The sequence below is a fragment of the Pseudopipra pipra genome, chromosome W (assembly GCF_036250125.1).
Source record: "Pseudopipra pipra isolate bDixPip1 chromosome W, bDixPip1.hap1, whole genome shotgun sequence".
NCBI classification, from domain to species: domain Eukaryota; kingdom Metazoa; phylum Chordata; class Aves; order Passeriformes; family Pipridae; genus Pseudopipra; species Pseudopipra pipra.
In genome coordinates this window covers 35,872,882-35,890,691 of record NC_087580.1, presented here as the reverse complement: position 1 = coordinate 35,890,691, position 17,810 = coordinate 35,872,882, and the positions used below count along the sequence as shown (strand labels likewise).

The 17,810-nt window shown below is 50.7% G+C and overlaps 1 protein-coding gene and 1 pseudogene across 1 annotated transcript; both read left to right on the top strand.

The window, feature by feature from the left end:
• Positions 1-849: 849 nt before the first annotated feature.
• Positions 850-17,810, top strand: part of LOC135405245 (zinc finger protein 721-like) — a 250,874-nt pseudogene continuing 233,913 nt past the window's right edge.
• Positions 14,551-15,519, top strand: LOC135404639 (olfactory receptor 14J1-like). Its single transcript, XM_064639373.1, has one exon. The coding sequence runs from the start codon at positions 14,551-14,553 to the stop codon at positions 15,517-15,519; it is 969 nt and encodes a 322-aa protein (XP_064495443.1).

The window sequence follows — 17,810 nt, the reverse complement described above, 5'->3', positions numbered from 1 at the left end:
GCAATCTGCTGCTGCAGACAGGACCCAGGCACTGGTGGCACTGGGAGTGAACAGCAGAGTGTTTCCAGGGGCTCTCTGAAGGAACACAAGTGTCCAAAGAAACCAGCACAAGTGTCCACAGAAGTCCCAGTCCTTCATCCCTGAATGAGCTCATGCAGCCCAGGAAAAACTGTCTAAGTTTTATTTCCATGGATCGAACTTTTTCCCACTTTAACACCAGTTTAGTTCCAAACTGTTTTTTTCATTTCCTCCTCCCACTTTCCCTGAAGGACACTGACAGGGGCCATGGACACTGACAGGGATCACAGAGTTTGTCCCTTGACCATACAGCTCCTGCTGTTTGGCAGCACAGGAGAGGTTAATTAGAGCCCAGGCTCCAATCCCAGGGCACCCATTGGATCAGCACTTGGGGATACAAACTGACCTTGGGCTCAGGATGCAGCTGCGAGCAGAGATTCCCTGCAAAGTCTGCAGTGAGTCAAGTTCTGGAGAGGAGATTGTGTCCCATGGATGGGATTGCAGAGGGTCCCTCAGGTCCCCAACATGAATCATCACTCTCTGCAAGTCCCTGCCAGGAGGTTGGAGCCAGGTGGGGGTGGGGCTGTTCTGGCAGGAAGCAGCAGTAGGACAAGAGGGCTGGGTCTTGAGCTGTGCCAGGGGAGGTTTAGGTTGGATATTAGGAAGGAATTTTTTGCAGAGAGAGTCATCAGGCCTTGGAATGGTCTGGGCAGGGAGGGGGTGGAGTCAGCGTCCCTGGAGGTGTTGAAGGTGAGAGTGGATGTGGCCTCAGTGCCATGATCTGGGAAGCACGGCGGGGTTGGATCAAGGGTTGGACTTGATGCTCTCGGAGGTCTTTTCCAACGTGGCTGATTCTGTGATTCTCTGATTCCCATTCCTATGGCAGCACATGCTTGAGGCTCTATCCCCAGGGTGATAGAGATGTCTGTCCATATCTATCTCCAAGGTTAGTCTGTAAATGTGTGGTGTTAGAAAAGCAGACTCAGTTCTGGGCTGGTTGTAGAAGGAGAAAGAAGCCCAGAGGCCAGTGCAAGCAGGCAGCCCTGAGCTTGCACCTGATGTCCCCTCCCTGCAGGTTCCTGTCCTTGAGCCCAGGCCCTGAGGTGAGACTGAGAAGTGGCGCGGAGGTGAGCCCAGAGCTGTCCCTGAGGTGAGGCTGAGAATAAGTGCAAGGCAGAGGTGCTGCTGAGGAAGGAGAACCCCGTGGTGGGAAGAAGACAAAATTGAGAGTGCCCATCCCTGAGAAGGTGCTGTGTCCATCCCCTGTGTGCCAGGTGAGCTGGGGCTTTGCTGCAGAGCTGCGGGCGCTGATTTGAGCGTCTCCAAGTGCTGAGATGGTGGGCACCCAGGAACACAAACTGTGCCTGGCCACGGAGCCTGCAAGGAGGAACAGCAAAGAGACAGCCCTGGCAGTGTGGGGGGCCAGGTTGTCCCTGTGCCTTCCCCTGCAGGCCCTGTCTGTCCCTGCTGGGCCCCTGTCCATCCCCATCAGGTCCCTGCCCGTCCCCCCGGGCTGAGCTCCCCCCAGGAAGTGCCGTGGAGCTGAAGCTGCTGCCATCCCCCCCCTGCAGCCGCTGCCCCAGCCAAGGGAGCAGCAAAGGCAGGGCCAGGAGCAGAGGCAGCAGCAGGGGAGCCCTGGGGGGGCCGGGAAGCTCTTGTGTGGGTCAGGAAAGAGGCGCTGGGCACGAGGCCGGGGCTGTGCTGAGCAGGCCCAGCCCTCACATCCCCCCAGCCAACGCCGGCTGCCCGGGGGGCTTGGGAGGGACCCCCAGCCCATGTGCCCCACACTGAGCTGGCAGAGAGAGAGCCAAGGGACAGGGTATTCTATCCTCCATTTTGTTTCAGTCTCTACCTTCTGCCCTTCCTGCCGCTGTTGGGTGAGTGGAGCGGCCACGATGGGAAAGGGCCGAGAGAAGCGAAAAAAGCAGGTGGGACCCCCAAAGGGAGCGTGAGTCACCCAAAGGGTGATGAGTCACCCCCAAAGGGAGCTGGGTGGAGCCGGGGATTGGGGGGCCGATGGGAAAAGGCTGGGAGAGGGGGGCTAATGGGAGGGGGGAGAGCAGGAGCAGGGTTTCCATGGGGGAGCAGCGGTGTCCCTATGCCTTGAGCCCTGGAAAGCGGGGGAGGCTGGAGAGAGGGGGGAGCTGCAAGAGCTCCAAGAGCCTGGAGAGGGGGGAGCTCGGGCCCCCTGTGCCGAGCCAGCGTTCGGGGCCGTGCTGTTGTTCCAAATTGCCCCTGGTCAGGCTGAACCCAGAGCCCGCCCACGTGTCAGGGGGCCCGATCCACTCCCTGCTCTCCTTGCCCTGGGGCAGCCTCTGGTGTCCTGTGACCTATGGGGCTGTTTGGTTGTCTTGGGCACAGCCGGCCCTTGTGCAGGGCTGTGCCATTGGTGGCTCTTTGCGGTGGGCAGGAGGTGTTTTTGGGGGTGCTGGGCTGGGTTGGTGGCAGAGCCCCGGCGGTGGGTGGGGGGATGCAGGTCCCCCCCACAGTGGGGGTTGGTGTTGCTGGGTCAGGCCCCGCCGGCTCCATTGTCAGCCCGGTGCTGGCGGGGGGGACACAGCGGGTTTGGGGCCCCCTGGGAGTGCCGGGGGTGGGTGTGGAGCCCGGGAACTGCGGAGTGTGGAGGGCGGAGCGGGGCAATGGCGGAGCTGGGGGACCCCCGGCAGCCTGGAGGGGGGAACACGGAGAAGGGGAAACCTGGACAGTGGGGACCCCTGGGATCCCTGGGACAACAGACTGGAAACCCTGGAGAGGGGGAATGTCTGTGAATGCAGCACCCTGAAGGCGAGAGTCAGAGGAGAAGGAACCCTTGGGCCCCCCAGCACTCCCAGCATCCCTAAGTGGGACCCTCAGCATCCCAGACAGGGGAGACCCTCTGAACCCCAGAGGTGAGAGACCAGAGAGGGGGAACTTCTGAGAGAGATTTTTTTAGGGTGACCTTCATATTTTTAAGTCTTTTTTAGCTAAATCTCAACTTTTTGCAGTTTGGTGGGGGTTCATCTTACTGTTTCTTGGGGGTTTTTGCCTGAATGTCAGTGGTTTGGGTTTTTCTGGGCTGAATCTTGGTGTTTTGGAGGTTTTTATGGACACAGGATGCCCAGTGAGTTCTAGAGATGGACTTGGGCAGGAGGAACCCCCAAACCAACGCACTCAGCCCTTGTTTTCCCCCCATCAGGATTTGTCCTTCCCAAAGCTTGGTCGGATGGAGGAGGAGGCTGCGAGGAAGAGGAAGATGCCTTGGGCCCCCCAGGCAGGTGAGGAGGAAGTCAGTGTCCCTTTGGGCGGGTGTTGTGCTGGCTCTGTCAGCCGAGCATGGCCCCGGCTGCAGGACAACCCCGCTGGCGCCGCCGTCCTGCCGGGGCCGGAGTTGGGGGGATGTCCTTGGCCTTCCCTGTGGGCCGGAGGCAAATCCCCTCCCTGTCCTTCTTGCTTCCTGCCCCAGGCCCCGAGCTGAGGAGGGAGAGCCCGGAGGACAAATCCCCCCGTGAGACCCTGGTGGGAGAGGCCGTTTTGAAGGGCTCCCCGGCGCAGGAAGGCAGCGGGGAGGAAAAGGGCCGGAGATCCCCCCGCAGGAGGGGCTCCAAAGCCATCCCAGGGTGCTCTGAGGAGGAAAGAGCCAGCCTGTGCCGGGAAGGCAGCTGGAGCGTGAGCCAGAGCTCTAACCTGGTGGTCCCTGAGCAGCCTCCCAGCAGAGAGAAGCCCTTCAAGTGCTTGGAATGTGGGAAGAGTTTCATCTGGAGCACCCACCTGCTCCAACACCAGCACATCCACACTGGGGAACGTCCCTACACGTGTAGGGAATGTGGGAAGAGTTTCAGTGTCAACTCCAACCTGATCCGACACCAGCGCATACACACTGGGGAACGGCCCTATAAGTGCTTGGAATGTGGGAAGAGGTTTCAGACCAGCTCACATCTCCTCGAGCACCATGGGACGCACACGGATGAGAGGCCTTTCCGCTGCACTGACTGCGGGAAGGGCTTCAAGCACAGCTCCACCCTCCTCACCCACCGGCGCATCCACACCGGGGAGAGGCCGTACAAGTGTGGGGAGTGTGGGAAGAGCTTCAGTCAGAGCTCTAAGTTGACCAGACACCAACGGACCCACTGGTAAAGGAAGCCCTACCAGTGCCCTGACTGCGGGAAGAGCTTCAGCCGTAGAACTAACAGACAAAAAAGGTTTCAAAATGCCTTCATGATTTTGAGTGTCTGCACTGCAACATCAATTTATTGTTTTGAATATGTGTAAGTTTAACCTCATTTTAGTCTGAAAGCCAAATTCACCACTGCCCCATTCCCTGATAACCGTGGGCTGATTCTGACAAGTGAGGCAGAAATTACCCACTGCCCAGCAAAAACCAGTGGGCCCAGCCAGTGGTCTCTGCCCTGGCAGCCCAGTTTCCCCAGTCTCATCTCAAAATGACCAGTTACACTGAAGCAAAGGGCACTGGAACCAGTGCAACAAGCCCCAGTCTGACTTTCACACCTGCCCACGTGTCCTGTTTTCTGCTGCTCTACAGACTTCCTTGTTTAAAATACAATGGAAAAATGAACAGTTTTTGGGGTTGTTTTGGTTTGGGGCTTGTTGTTTTCTTTCCTCCCACTGTTCTCATTAACCTCATTTCAAATCTATTTTGGTGTTTGAAGATGAATGAAAATTTTGAATGATTTTTAATGTTAATGCCTTGACCAAAGTATCAAAACATGAAAAATAAAAAAAAAAACCACCACAAAGCTGTCCATTTTTGTCACAATCAAACACTCAGAAGTACTAACTTAAGCACAGTGAAATCTCCATAAATAAGACCATTAAAATAATTCTAATATTTATATATTATTATATTTTTACCTAAGCTTAACATAAGGAAATTTTATTCCTGACATCAGCTTTCCCCACTTCTCAAAAAGGTAATTTAGTTACATCTTAGTCACCCCTGAAAGGCTCTTTCCAGTTGGGTTGGCCTCTGCCTTAGACACTCATGAGATCTGCCAAATCCAATTTAAGGGCAGATTTCCCCACCAGGTTCAACTGCATTGGTTTTACCAAAAACTTTGCAAGTAACCCCACAACTTTCATCTTAAACTCTTCTCTCAACCTTGTAAAATAATTAGCAGTAAACAGACCTGGTAATGTGTTATAATTAAGAACACGTTCTTTTTCTCAAAGTCATTCATGCATCAAAAAGATGCCACAGAACGGCCAAAATATTAATAGCAACTTCTACACTTTGGAAATCTCCATTTGGTTTTTAAAGATTTCACAGTGGTTGTTTCCTTAGGAATTCAGGCACATTTTACTAACAAGTTTCAATAAAGTTACAAAAACATCTTCCTCCACTAAGACACAGGCAGTCATCCTAACCTGAGGTAGGCACTGAAAAGCCCAATTTTTTTTCTTAACTGTCACGAGTCTTTCATTCTATCTGCCACATCAATTAGGCATCAGCCCATTTTTCAAGCTGCTGTTATCTACCAGCTCCTGCTTTGGTTTCCAAGCCCAGTATTTTGGCCACAATAAAATCAGGGCCCTGGGCAGTCATGTCAGAATGACAGAGAGTACTGACCCTCCCTGCCAAGGGAGACAAACCATTCCCAACCTCGACCAAAGGTTCAAGGCAACGATTCTGAAACAAAATTTACAAAGTTTTTCTCTTCAGTTTTTTGCTGAATACCATTTTATTTGAACATTTATTTTATTTAAACATTTTTTATATATTTACATTTTTTTATATTTAAGGCGCAGGAATTCAAATTTATATTTGGGTACCATTTTATTCAAATATTTATTTTATTTAAACATTTTTTAGGTATTTATATTTTTATATATTTAAGGCAAAGGAATTTGAATTTATATTTGGATACCATTTCATTTAAACAATTTTTATTTAAACATTTTTTATATTTTTATTTTTTTTTTTTAATATATTTAAGGCGTAGGAATTCGAATTTATATTTGGGTACCATCTTATTTAAACAATTATTTTATTTAAACATTTTTTATATCTTTATTTATATTTTTTTTAATGTATTTATGGCGTAGGAATTTGAATTTTTTTTGGGATACCATTTTATTTAAATATTTATTTTATTTAAACATTTATTTTATTTAAACATTTATTTTATTTAAACATTTATTTTATTTAAACATTTTTTACATATTTATATTTTACCCCCATCAGATGTTCTGTAAGCACAGCAGTCAAAGCACAACTCATGTAGGTTTGGGTATTTTTAGCTAAGGCTGTTTGCCAGGTTTCTCAGATTTAGAGAGGAATTCCCGGTAAGATGTGACTTTATTCACAGATGCACTCCTTTTTTGGTGTTATTTTGAAATAATAAACTGTATTGCATTAGGCAAAGGATGTCAACTTCAATAAAGCTTCAATAAAGTGTTTTCAAGTATTTTCCCTCTTCTCTTAAAAAAATGGAAAATAAAAATTGATGCTTCAACTAAACATTATCTGCGCTAACCAGAGAGGGCAATACTGGATCTTTCAGGATCCACACATTTGGATGCTTTTGCAATTGGTGTTTGAAGCAACTTCTTTTGTAGACAACTGTATTAAGCATTAAGTAAATTAAGGCTTTCACATTCAGCCCCTTACTTTAGGTAAGGATTATAAACCAGAAAAGGAGGGAAGAATTGCTCGGTGTGTAACTGAAAGGCCAAAGTCCTACCCAAGAAACCAGATGTGACAACAGCTCATTTACAACCCAGTGAGAAAACAAACAAAAATGCACACAGAAAGATTCAGGAGTCATGTGAAGATGAATATAAAAATGGAACATGAGTCACATGTTTTAGAGATTCGAGCAGATGACTGGGGGCTAGAAAGGCGTCAGTGGATAGCACAGGAAGAGTTTTGAGGAAGAGCTGGAAGGAGAAACCTGGCAAGAAATCTGCTGTTCTACACAGACCTGCAGTGGGAAAAACAGTTTAAGACTTCTGAAGGAACAAAGTAATAAAACTCACAGAGCCCAGGAGCAGAAGAGATTAAATACTTGCCAAAAAGCATCAAAACTAAGCTCATGGACACACATTAAAAACTGAATTCCTCCAATTCATGAATTCCACTTTTTTACTTCAGGACTGAACTTGGTGATAAAACTGGTCCAAAGTCACAAAATGTGGCAGGGACAACAAAAGGTCAAGACCAAATTCCTTTTAGTTCAGGAAACTGGAAAAGATTCTGTTCCCGTATTCATCCAGTAGAGATGAATAATTTTTTAATTATTAATTTTAAATATTTTTTTTTTACTCAAGCCTACCAGTGTTATGGTTTTTTGACTATATGAGGAATGATCTGAAGTCTATCAGCTCACAGTTTAATTTAAAAAGAAATAAAACCAAACAAGCAGAAAACCATCCTGGCATTACATATCATTTTGTGCAAAGCCAGACCTTTGTGAAGGTCTATTTTAAAAAGCTAAAAAGTAAATGTTATTAAGGAAGAACAACTTACCAGTCCTTCGACCAAGAGTAGTTTTTTTGCTTACAGTGAGCAAATCAATTCCTCCACACATCTGCAGGGAAAATGGGATATTAAAACACTTGAATTAAAATTAAAAATAATAAAGAAATCCTAAGGACCAAGCATTAGCCTGTGAGTATTACACAAGTCCCATCCCTGAATGAAAAAAAACCAAACAACCAAGCATTACAGATGACAGCATATGCTACAAAAGACATTTTATAAAAAGCTTTCAATTATCACCAGGGAATGTGTTATCAAAGAACCTGTGCAAACCACCCAAGAAATTCAGGCCCAGTCCTGTACACAAATCCCTTGAGAAATTACCACCAGACAAACACAGATAACCACATATTGCTCTTACAAGAAAAGACAGCTCCAAAGAGCTCAGAAAAGTAAACAAGGGACAGGTAAAACTGCCTTTATTGTAACACCTTTCAGCACAAACAGCATCAGGGCAATCCAGGAAAGGTGCAGACCATTATGACTGAAGTGCTCAATTTTGTATTTAGCATGGAACAGGCAGGTCAGCCAAGATCTGCTCCTGACACTGCGGGGTTTAATTTTAATCTTTAATTTTGCTATTTTTTGAAGAGCAGGTCAGTTAAAAGTTGCAGCTTTAGACATTTCAGGATTTAACATTAGGAACACAAGTCTCAGGTCCAACAGGCTCAGTCCCCTCATTACATCAGACTCGTCTTGCCTTCATTGTAACAGACTGTGCAATATCTGTGGGTTTGACCCTCTAAACTGAAAATTCCCATGGGATTTCAGATATGCTCTGTTGTTCTTCAGGTCTGAGATCATTTCTAAACACCAACTCTTAGTTCTCACAGATCCCATCAGACAGTTACACAACCAAGTTCCAGAACACACTGACACACACATTTGCACATCAGCCCTGTTTGCTGCAGGACATCCATCAATTCATAAAAATGTGACCTACACTACAATAACAATATTCTATCCTTACCAAGCATCAGCCTTTGTGTTCCCAAAACCAAGAAACAGGCCCCAAAAATCTCCTCTACAAACACCTGAAGTCTCCTGTTACTGCTGTTACTGTTGTCAAATGTGAGTTCTACAATATCCCCAACCATTAATGATACGAACTCATTAAGTACAAAATACAATCAAAGTTTAACGCAGGTTCTCACTGGTGAAATGGGACATTTAATGAAATGGATTTATTTTCCACAAATACAAGGCATATGTATCTATATACACAGATTATAAAAATTAAAAGCCACTTCTCAAATAGCCTTGTAGAGAGCAATGAGGTCCCCCCTGAGCCTCCCGTTCTCCACACTCAACAAGCCCAGTTCCCTCAGCCGTCCCTCAGCAGACATGTTTTCCAGAGCCTTCCCCAGCTCCGTTCCCTTCTCTGGACACGCTCCAGCCCCTCAAGGGCCTTTTGGCACTGAGGGGCCAGAACTGGACACAGCACTCCAGGTGGGGCCTCCCCAGTGCCCAGCACAGAGGGGCAATCAGTTCTCTGCTCCTGCTGGCCACACTCTTCTCCACAAAGGCCACGATGCCCTTGGCCTTCTTGCCTCCCTGGGCACACTCTGCATCCTATCCAGCCGCTGTCAAGCAGCACCCCCAAGTCCCTTCCTGCTGAGCAGCTCTCCAGCCCCTCTGCCCCCAGCCTGGAGTGTTCCAGGGGGTTTTTGGGACCCAAGTGCAGGCCCTGACACTTGGCATTATTGATCCAGCCTGTCCAGATCCCTCTGCAGAGCCTTCCTGCCCTCCAGCAGTCCCACAATCACACCCAGATCAGTCAGTCTCCCAAACAGGACAAAGTCTGACCACCAGCATCCAGGGTGTCAGTTCTGCTGCCCCCTCCTTCCTCTACCCAGAATGGAAAACTCCATCATTTTGGGGTCTCTGTGCCCGTCAGCTCTGACCACCACATCCCCCACCAGTCACAGAATCATGGAATGGTTTGGGTTGGAAGGGATCTTAAAGAGCATCTCAGTCCAACCCCCTGCCATGGGCAGGGACACCTTCCACTAGACTCAGAGCTCAGAGCCCCATCCAACCTGGCTGTGAACACTTCCAGGGATGGGGCAGCCAGAACTTCTCTGAGCAACCTGTGCCAGGATCTCACTACCATCACAGTCCTGGAATTCTTCCTAATATCCCATCTAACCCTTCTCTTTCTCAGTGTGAAGCTATTCCCCTTGTCCTGTCACTCCAGGCCCTTGTCCAAAGTCTCTCTCCATGTTTCTTGTTGGCTCCCTTCAGGCACTGCAAGGCCACAATTAGGTCACCCCAAAGCCTTCTCTTCTCCAGCCTGAACAATCTCATTTCTCTCAGCCTTTCCTCACAGCAGAGCTGCTCCATCCCTCTGATCCTCTTGCTGCTCCCCTCTGCACTCGCTCCAACAGGTCCATGTCCTTCCTGTGGTGGAGCCCAGAGCTGGAGGCAGCTCTGCAGGGGTGACAACATTACAGCCCTGTGTGTTCCAGCAAGAACACTGTGGAACCTCCTGGAGTAAAGGGGCCATTGTGACACTGCAGAGCCTTCTGGAGCCAAAGGAGCCCTGGGACACTGTGGAATCTCATTGAATCAAGGGAGCATTGTGACAATGTGAAAACTCATGGAATTAAGAGGCCATTGTGATACTGCAAGGCCTCATGGACTCAAAGTAACCCTGGGAGACTGTGGAACCTCATGGAAACAAGGATTCATTGTGCCATGAAGGGCCTCATGGAACCAAGGGAGCCCTGAGACATTTCAGGACCTCATAGAATCAAGTGGCCACTGTGACACTGCAGAGCATCATAGAGACAAAGGGACCCTGGGACACTGTGGACCTAAAGAAATCAAGAGCCCATATTGGCACTGTGGAACCTCATGGAATCAAGGGGCCACTGTGACACTGCAGGGCTCATGGAACCAAAGGAATCCTTGGACACTGTGGAATCTCATGGAACCAAGGGGCCACTGTGATATGTGGGGCCTCCTAGAACCAAAGGAGTCCTGAGACATTTTGCAAACCCATGGAATCAAGGGTCCATTATTACACTGCAGAGCCTTAGGAAACCAAATAAACCCTGTGACTCTGTGGGACCTCATGGAATCTAGTGGCCATTCCCACATTGTAAAACCTCATGGATACTCTGAGGTTCCCATTATTAAGACACACCTCTGCCCAAATTCAGCTGCAAAGGAGACCATGTGCCAAAGTCAGCAGTCCAGCTTTGATTTAACAGTAAATAGGAAGGAGAGAGAGAGAAAGAAATAGAAAGAGAGAGAAGAAGGGGGCAGTGGGAAGCCAGTGAGAGAGACACAGAGATGAAGTAAATGTATCACACCATGGAGATCCCTGAGGCTCCCACTGGTCCTTCTTCACCCTGCTCTGCTCGGTGGAGGGTCCCCAAGTTGTGCTTCTGGGCTATCACTTTTATACAGCCCAAACCCCGGGTATTCAGGGGGGTAGATGCTGTTCCCACAGCTTGGGCTGGCACGTCTACAAGGACTTGCTTCCTTTCCCACAGCTTGCCACAGTGGGAGTTTTGCCCAGTGTGCTTCCAGTCTGCAGGTGGGAATCTTTGTCTGGATGGGTTCCCCAGACCTGCCTTACCAGCCCTGGCTTCCTGCTGGGGCTGTCTGCTCTTTCCCACACTCTGCACAGTGCAATTCTGTCCTGGGGGCTACTTCCAAAGCTTCACCTCCCTTTAGGCCTTGGAATTAAAGGCCTTCCTGTTTGCCACCAGTGCTTATGGGTTGTGGTGCCTTATGGGATTTTCCTGCTTTGACAGTGTTTTGAGACAGTTCATTGTGCCCTTCAAGTCCTTACATGTGCACATACCCCCCCCACTCTCACCAGTGTCTGGCCCTCCAAAGAACACAAGCCCTGATGATTTGTAGCTCCCACTCCAGTGGTTGGCACTTGGAGCTCCCTCCGTACCCAGAGCTCAGAGCTCCCTTGTGCCAGAAAGTTTAAAGAGATTGTGCCTCATTCTGCCAAGACAACCCTTGGAAAAAAGTGTCCCTCTGTGTTTCCTGGGATAAGAGCACGCTATTGTCATCTTCCAAAACCTTGGAGAGGTCCCAGAGATCTCCCAGGAAGGAATTTGGGGCCTCAAGCACATGACCCGTATATAGAGGCTGAGGACTCAGGGGTCAGTGGTGTGAAGATTGAGGACAGTAGAGGAGTAGCCTGAGAGGTCTGGAAGGGGGGTGTCAGAGCTGGTGGAGCTTTTCTTCCTGTCAGAAAACAGCCTAAGAAAGAACTAGTGCCACCAAGGGCAGCTGGGGTGGCCTAGACTGGTGACAAGAAGTGAGAACTTTCCCTCCAAGGTCAGTGTTGTGGTGCAATATGTCACAAAGAAGGAGTCTGGATGAGCCCAAGGCTTTGTGTGTGCAGGAAGAGCCAGGGAGGACGCAGAGATGTCAGTGCAGGAAGGTGCCAGCCAGGTGGGGCAGCCGGGGGATGACGACAGCCTGCAGGGAAAGGGGCAGGGCATGGACACCGTAGGACAGCCTGGGCTGGAGAGGAGACAGGGATGGGGAGAAGCTGAAAGGCCCTGACACAGCCACCTTCTGCAGGCCTTTGGCCAGGGCTGCTGTCTGTGCCCCTGATGCCAGGAGGAGACGAGTGGCCCTTGCAGCCCTGGGGCCTCATGGCCTCCTTGTCCCTGCTCAGCAGCCTGGCAGGTGCCACCCCATGGTCCTGCCCTTGGCATTGCACATCCCACATCCCAGTGCCCCAGGAAGAGCCCTGAGGAATGAGGCAGGGACAGGATGTGCCTTCCCAGGGGCTGGGGGTCAGGCCTTGGCCCTTTGGATTAAGGAAACAAGTCAAGGTTTATTCAGCATCAGAGCCACCTTTCCCTTGCTTGTCCATCCTTGTCATCACTGTCTGCAGTTTTCTGCTCTAACTGGAACCTGGGGACACGTTCTCAGTCATGTCCCTCAGTGGGACCCATTAACAGTACAAGAAACTTCAGTATTTCAATCTCATTTTGACTTCTTGAGAAGTTGTTTGAACTTCCTCTCAGGGACTGAGTCTCATGTAAACAACATCAATCCCCCTGAGGGTCATGAAATGCCTGGGGCTGTTGCTGTGCTGCTGAGCTGGGCCGGGCTCCTGGCACACAGGGAGCTCCTGGTAAGCAAGAAGAGCTTCAAAGAGACAGCTCTGCTGGTGAGCAGCTCCTCTGCACAGCCCAGCAGGGCTGAGGGCACTGCCTGCAGCACCCAGGGAAGAAAAGCAAGGCAGAGAGAGGTTACACACTGCCTGGGCTTGGAGGGAAGTCGAGAGGAAGATGCACTGGAGGAGGAATCTTTCCAGGCTTCCTCACGGTGAGTCAGCATGAAGGGCAATGTGTCTGCAGTTGGTGCAAAGATCTCCTAACTCTGGCACATCCCACTCCCTGCTGCACCATCCCAGGCACATCCCAGCAGGGTTCCCTTCTCCCAGGGATGGCTGCAGGGTTGTGAAGCCGGGCTGTGCCACCCAGGCTGCCCCAAGCTGTCCTGCAGAGCAGGGTCCTGCAGCCCAGGGCTGTGCCGGGGCAGGAGCTCTGCCACTGCCAGGGGCAGCTCTCAGCCGGGCTGGGGAGCTCCCTCAGGGCTGGGCAGAGGCTGAGGGTGGAAAGAGCAAAGCCTGGTAGGGCAGGGCAGGTTTCTTCTGCTATCAAGTGAGAGTTTCATGGGTCAGGGCTGCTCACAGAACCAGAGCACCCCAGGATATTTTCCAGGGGATACTTCAAGGGGAACATCCAAGGAGGGATTTCTCTCAAGCTCTCAAGCCACATGCCAGCTGGTTTGAGTTCCAGAGGGAACTGTGAGGAGATGTCCAGGGCTGAGAACAACTTGCTGGCACTGTTGGTGTCTGGGAGGTGGCACAGCTGGCTCAGGGTTATGCTGCCCTGAGTGCCCAGTGGGCTCTACACTGGCCTCTCCCAGCTGGGCGCTCCCTCTGCATTTCCTTGGTTCTCAGCTTGCCCCTGGTCCTGAAGTTGTTCCCTCCTTCTCTCAGTCAGGCTCACTGGGGAGGGGAGTTCAAGCTACACAGTCCAACACTGACCCTGGGATTCCCCTATGGCAGGTGTGTCCCTGGGAATGAGACATTCCCATTTTCCTCTGCCCTGTGGGATGTGGGCAGTGAAGTCTGTGGGCCTGGGTAAGGAGCTCTTTTTCCCTCAATCAGACCCCATCATTAGGACACTTGGCTCTTTTCTGAGGTGTCCTTCCAAGCTGGGAGCTGCCCTGGAGAATGCAAATCATCCTCCCAGCACAGCTGTGTTCTCTGAAAGCCCCAGTGGAGAGGGGCAGAGATGCTGTGCCCATGCCAGGAGATGCTGTTGGGTTGGGGAGATGAGCCACGGGTGTCCTTGGCTCCAAGTGGGTGCTGAGCCCTTGAGACAGGCTGAGACACTGAGGGGTGTGGGATGGATTCCTCTGCTCTCAACACTGTCTGATGGCCTTTCAGACCAAAATGGGAGTATGATCAGTCTCCATCTCAGGAAGGAGCAAAGCCAGGGCAGTTGGGAACAAGAGAGAAGGACAGAGCAGCTCCTCTCCCTCTGCACTAAGCCCCAGACAATCCTCCTGCCTGGCAGGACCTGCTCTGTTCTCCCTGAGTGCATCAGAAGTGCTGAGGGGTTCTGACATACAGGAACACTCCTCAAGAGAGATGAGGGGAGTCTAAAAAAACCAAACCCAAACTTCTGAAACTGCCTTCTGCTCTCGGGGTTCTTCTTGGAGTGCAGATGCTGACAAGCTCTTTTGCACTGGGAGCAGTTCCATCTGACACAGCTGAACACCGGGATGGGCCCCTGTGCCCACCATGCCCATGACCCCACAGGTGTAGAGCAGGGCTGACCCCTCACAGCCAGTGGGCAGAGGGTCTGCTCCTCATGGAAGATGTAGTGAGCCCCAACAAGGGCTCCAGCCCTGGAGCTGAAGGAGAGATTCCTAGAAAAGGAAAACCAAAGGAGCAATGAGAGGGGTGTTGGAAAGTGGCTTTGATTTTTCTCAGAATGTTCTGCCCTAACTTGTCACTGTTATTTCCTACTTGAACAGTGCCCCACATCCAGAGGCAACAAATGTGCAACAGCAGCTCCTTCAACCAGTTCCTGCTCCTGGCCTTCGCAGACAGGCGGGAGCTGCAGCTCCTGCACTTCTGGCTCTTCCTGGCCATCTCCCTGGCTGCCCTCCTGGCCAACGGCCTCATCCTCAGCGCCGTAGCCTGTGACCACCACCTGCACACCCCCATGGGCTTCTTCCTGCTCAACCTCTCCCTCACAGACCTGGGCTGCATCTGCACCACTGTCCCCAAAGCCATGCACAATTCCCTCTGGGACACCACAACCATCTCCTACACAGGATGTGTTGCTCAGGTCTTTTTACTTTTCTTTTTCATGTCAGCAGAGTTTTCCCTCCTCACCATCATGTGCTACGACCGCTACGTTGCCATCTGCAAACCCCTGCACTACGGGACCCTCCTGGGCAGCAGAGCTTGTGCCCACATGGCAGCAGCTGCCTGGGCCACTGGGTTTCTCTATTCTCTGCTGCACACAGCCAATACATTTTCCCTGCCCCTGTGCCAGGGCAATGCCCTGGGCCAGTTCTTCTGTGAAATCCCACACATCCTCAAGCTCTCCTGCTCACACTCTTACATCAGAGAATTCAGGTTTCTCTTGTTTTCCATCTCTTTAGCATTTGGTTGTTTCATTTTCATTGTTTTCTCCTATGTGCAGATCTTCAGGGCTGTGCTGAGGATCCCCTCTCAGCAGGGACGGCACAAAGCCTTTTCCACCTGCCTCCCTCACCTGGCTGTGGTCTTCCTGTTTATCAGTGCTGGCACATTTGCCTACATGAAGCCCCCCTCCATCTCCTCCCCATCCCTGGATCTGGTGGTGTCAGTTCTGTACTCGGTGGTACCTCCAGCACTGAACCCCCTCATCTACAGCCTCAGGAACCAGGAGCTCAAGGATGCCCTGAGGAAACTGATAAGTGGGTGTTTTTCAGAAGCAATAAACTCTCCTTCTTCTGCATGTTATCCATCTCATTAAAGGCCAATTCTTTTACAGACTTCATTAAAGGCCCACCATATCTTTTCTATTTTTTGCTCCTGGCAGGGGCACTATTTTTCTGAGAATTTGTTCACACCAAAAAATCTTTATGTATATAAATATATATATATAAAAGTATATATATACATTTATACATATGTAAACAACATTTTCAGTTCAGTGTTTGCCTTTCTAGCCTGGCCCACAGGCTGTACAAATCAGGAACTGTACTCACTGTGTGCTTCAACCAAATAAAGAACTCTGCATTGACTTGTTTGCCTGACATCTTTCCTCTCTGACTTCTCTGCAGCTGCAGGGTCGGGGCCTCTGTGCAGAGCTGGGCCAGAAAAGAGTCCCAGCAGAGCAGCACTGCCAGGGAGCAGCAGCCCTTCTCCTGCCTGGCCTCCTCTCCCTTCCCTTCCACACTGTCCTGCAGAGCCCTGTGTTGTTGGAGGCCTCAGTGCTCTGGCAGTCGGTCCCAGTCCTGCTGCAGGACTGTCCAGGGACTGCAGGCAGGGACAGGCACAGGCACTGCTGGCACAGAGCTGACCTCTGCAGCAGCACTGCCATCCTGCAGGGGCATCTCCTCAGGGCAGGGCCTCAAAGCTTCCATCTGCTTTCCACTTTACCCTCCAGGATGTGCCCAACACAACGCCCTGCAGAGGAAAACAGCAGTGACCAGCACAAGGGTGGGAGTGCTCAGGGTGGGGGCACCCAGCAGTGCCCTGGCACAGCCAGCGCCGCTCCCAGCACTGGCCTCTCACCCCAGGCCATTGGGCTTGTTCTTCCCTCCAAGGAGGGACAGCAAATGACCAGCTCAGGAGTCCATGTTTGCACTGCATGCACAAGACATGCCCATGTGTCATGGCTTGGGGCTGGGGGGGGGGAAGGCTTAGACAAAGTTGATGGCAGAAGCCGTCTCGTTGAGCTACGAGGTGCAGAAAGGACCCCCTTGCTTTCTAAATTCCTTCTCAGAGAGGAGCCTGGCTGTGGCTGGATCCAATCTCAGGCTCAGAGTTTGGTTTAGTATGAAGGAATTATAGAAGTGTGATTCAATCACTTTGTCCTGCAGGTTTTAGTGATGGCAAATCAGAAATATTTCTATAAAATGAACTATTATTATGTTGAACAGAAAATGGATCAGACAAGTGAACAGATGAAAGACCTTAAACAGAATTATTTCCTGCACAGTATAAAAGCCAAAAACTCCTAGCAGTATAGTGTAAGATAGGACACTGGAGTCTATCAAAGTCATTCTATTAAAGCAATTGGATCAGAGCCAGCAAAAAGAAACAATCCTGAAACAGAGATTGAGGTAACTCACCCCACAATGACAGGGGGTAGTTTTCTCTCTTTCACTTAACCCCTGGTCAGTGACCATGAAGAGCTGTCCCTGCTTCATGGCAGAAGCTCCACACACTTCAAGGAAGTCTGTGGAAGAATCTGCCACATGACAGTTGGACGGGGCTTTTATAGTTATTAAGGGTGACATACTTGCAGGCCAGGGAGCAGCTTATCTGTCAAATCCTGCTTCAAAAAGCAGGATGTGTGTTTGAAGTTTCATGAAGCATTTTGGGTTTAGCATAATTCAACATTAAAAACAGCACCTTGACAGCAGCAGTAACTCAACACAGAGAGCTTGCATTGTTTGCATTCTCTGACCAGTTTTTAGGTATTATCAGAGCAGAGCATCCTGCCAGAAACGGCCCCTTGATTCCATGAGGTTGCAAAAACTCTGAGAGCTCCTTTAGTTCCATGAGGCCCTGCAGTGTCACAATGGCTCCTTGATTCTAGGATGTTCCAGAATATCCCAGGGTTCCCTTGGCTCCAAGAGGCTCCCCAGTGTCCCACCGGCCCCTGGATTCCATGAGGCCCTGCAGTGTCCCAATGGCCACTCGGTTCCAGGAGCCACAGCGGCTGCCGCCGGCGTCTGTGCCCGGAGCCGCCGCTCCCACGGGGCTGCCGCACTCACCGCCGGGGTTGCCGCTCGCGCAGCCGCCGCTCTGCCCCGGCTGCACCGGGACCCGGCACCGCCTCGGGCCTGCGCTGCCGCCTCAGCGGCCACGGGGACACAGGGATGGGGGACCTTTGCTCTGCCGCTGAGGGGGCCTGGCTTTGTTCTGCTGGGGTCTGGGCTTTAGGAGAATTGCTGTTCATTTTCATGCTCCACTGGAACACCTCCTGAATTCCAAAGGTTTCCTAATCCAGGGGGAGGGGTTTCTATGGCATTGGAGGTGCCGCCCCTCGGGACACATTGTCAATAAACCATCCAGCTGACTGGGATGGGTGTA

Bases quoted from the DNA above. Each gene is read 5' to 3' on its own strand.
- LOC135404639 (XM_064639373.1), top strand. From the start codon at position 14,551: ATGTGCAACAGCAGCTCCTTCAACCAGTTCCTGCTCCTGGCCTTCGCA.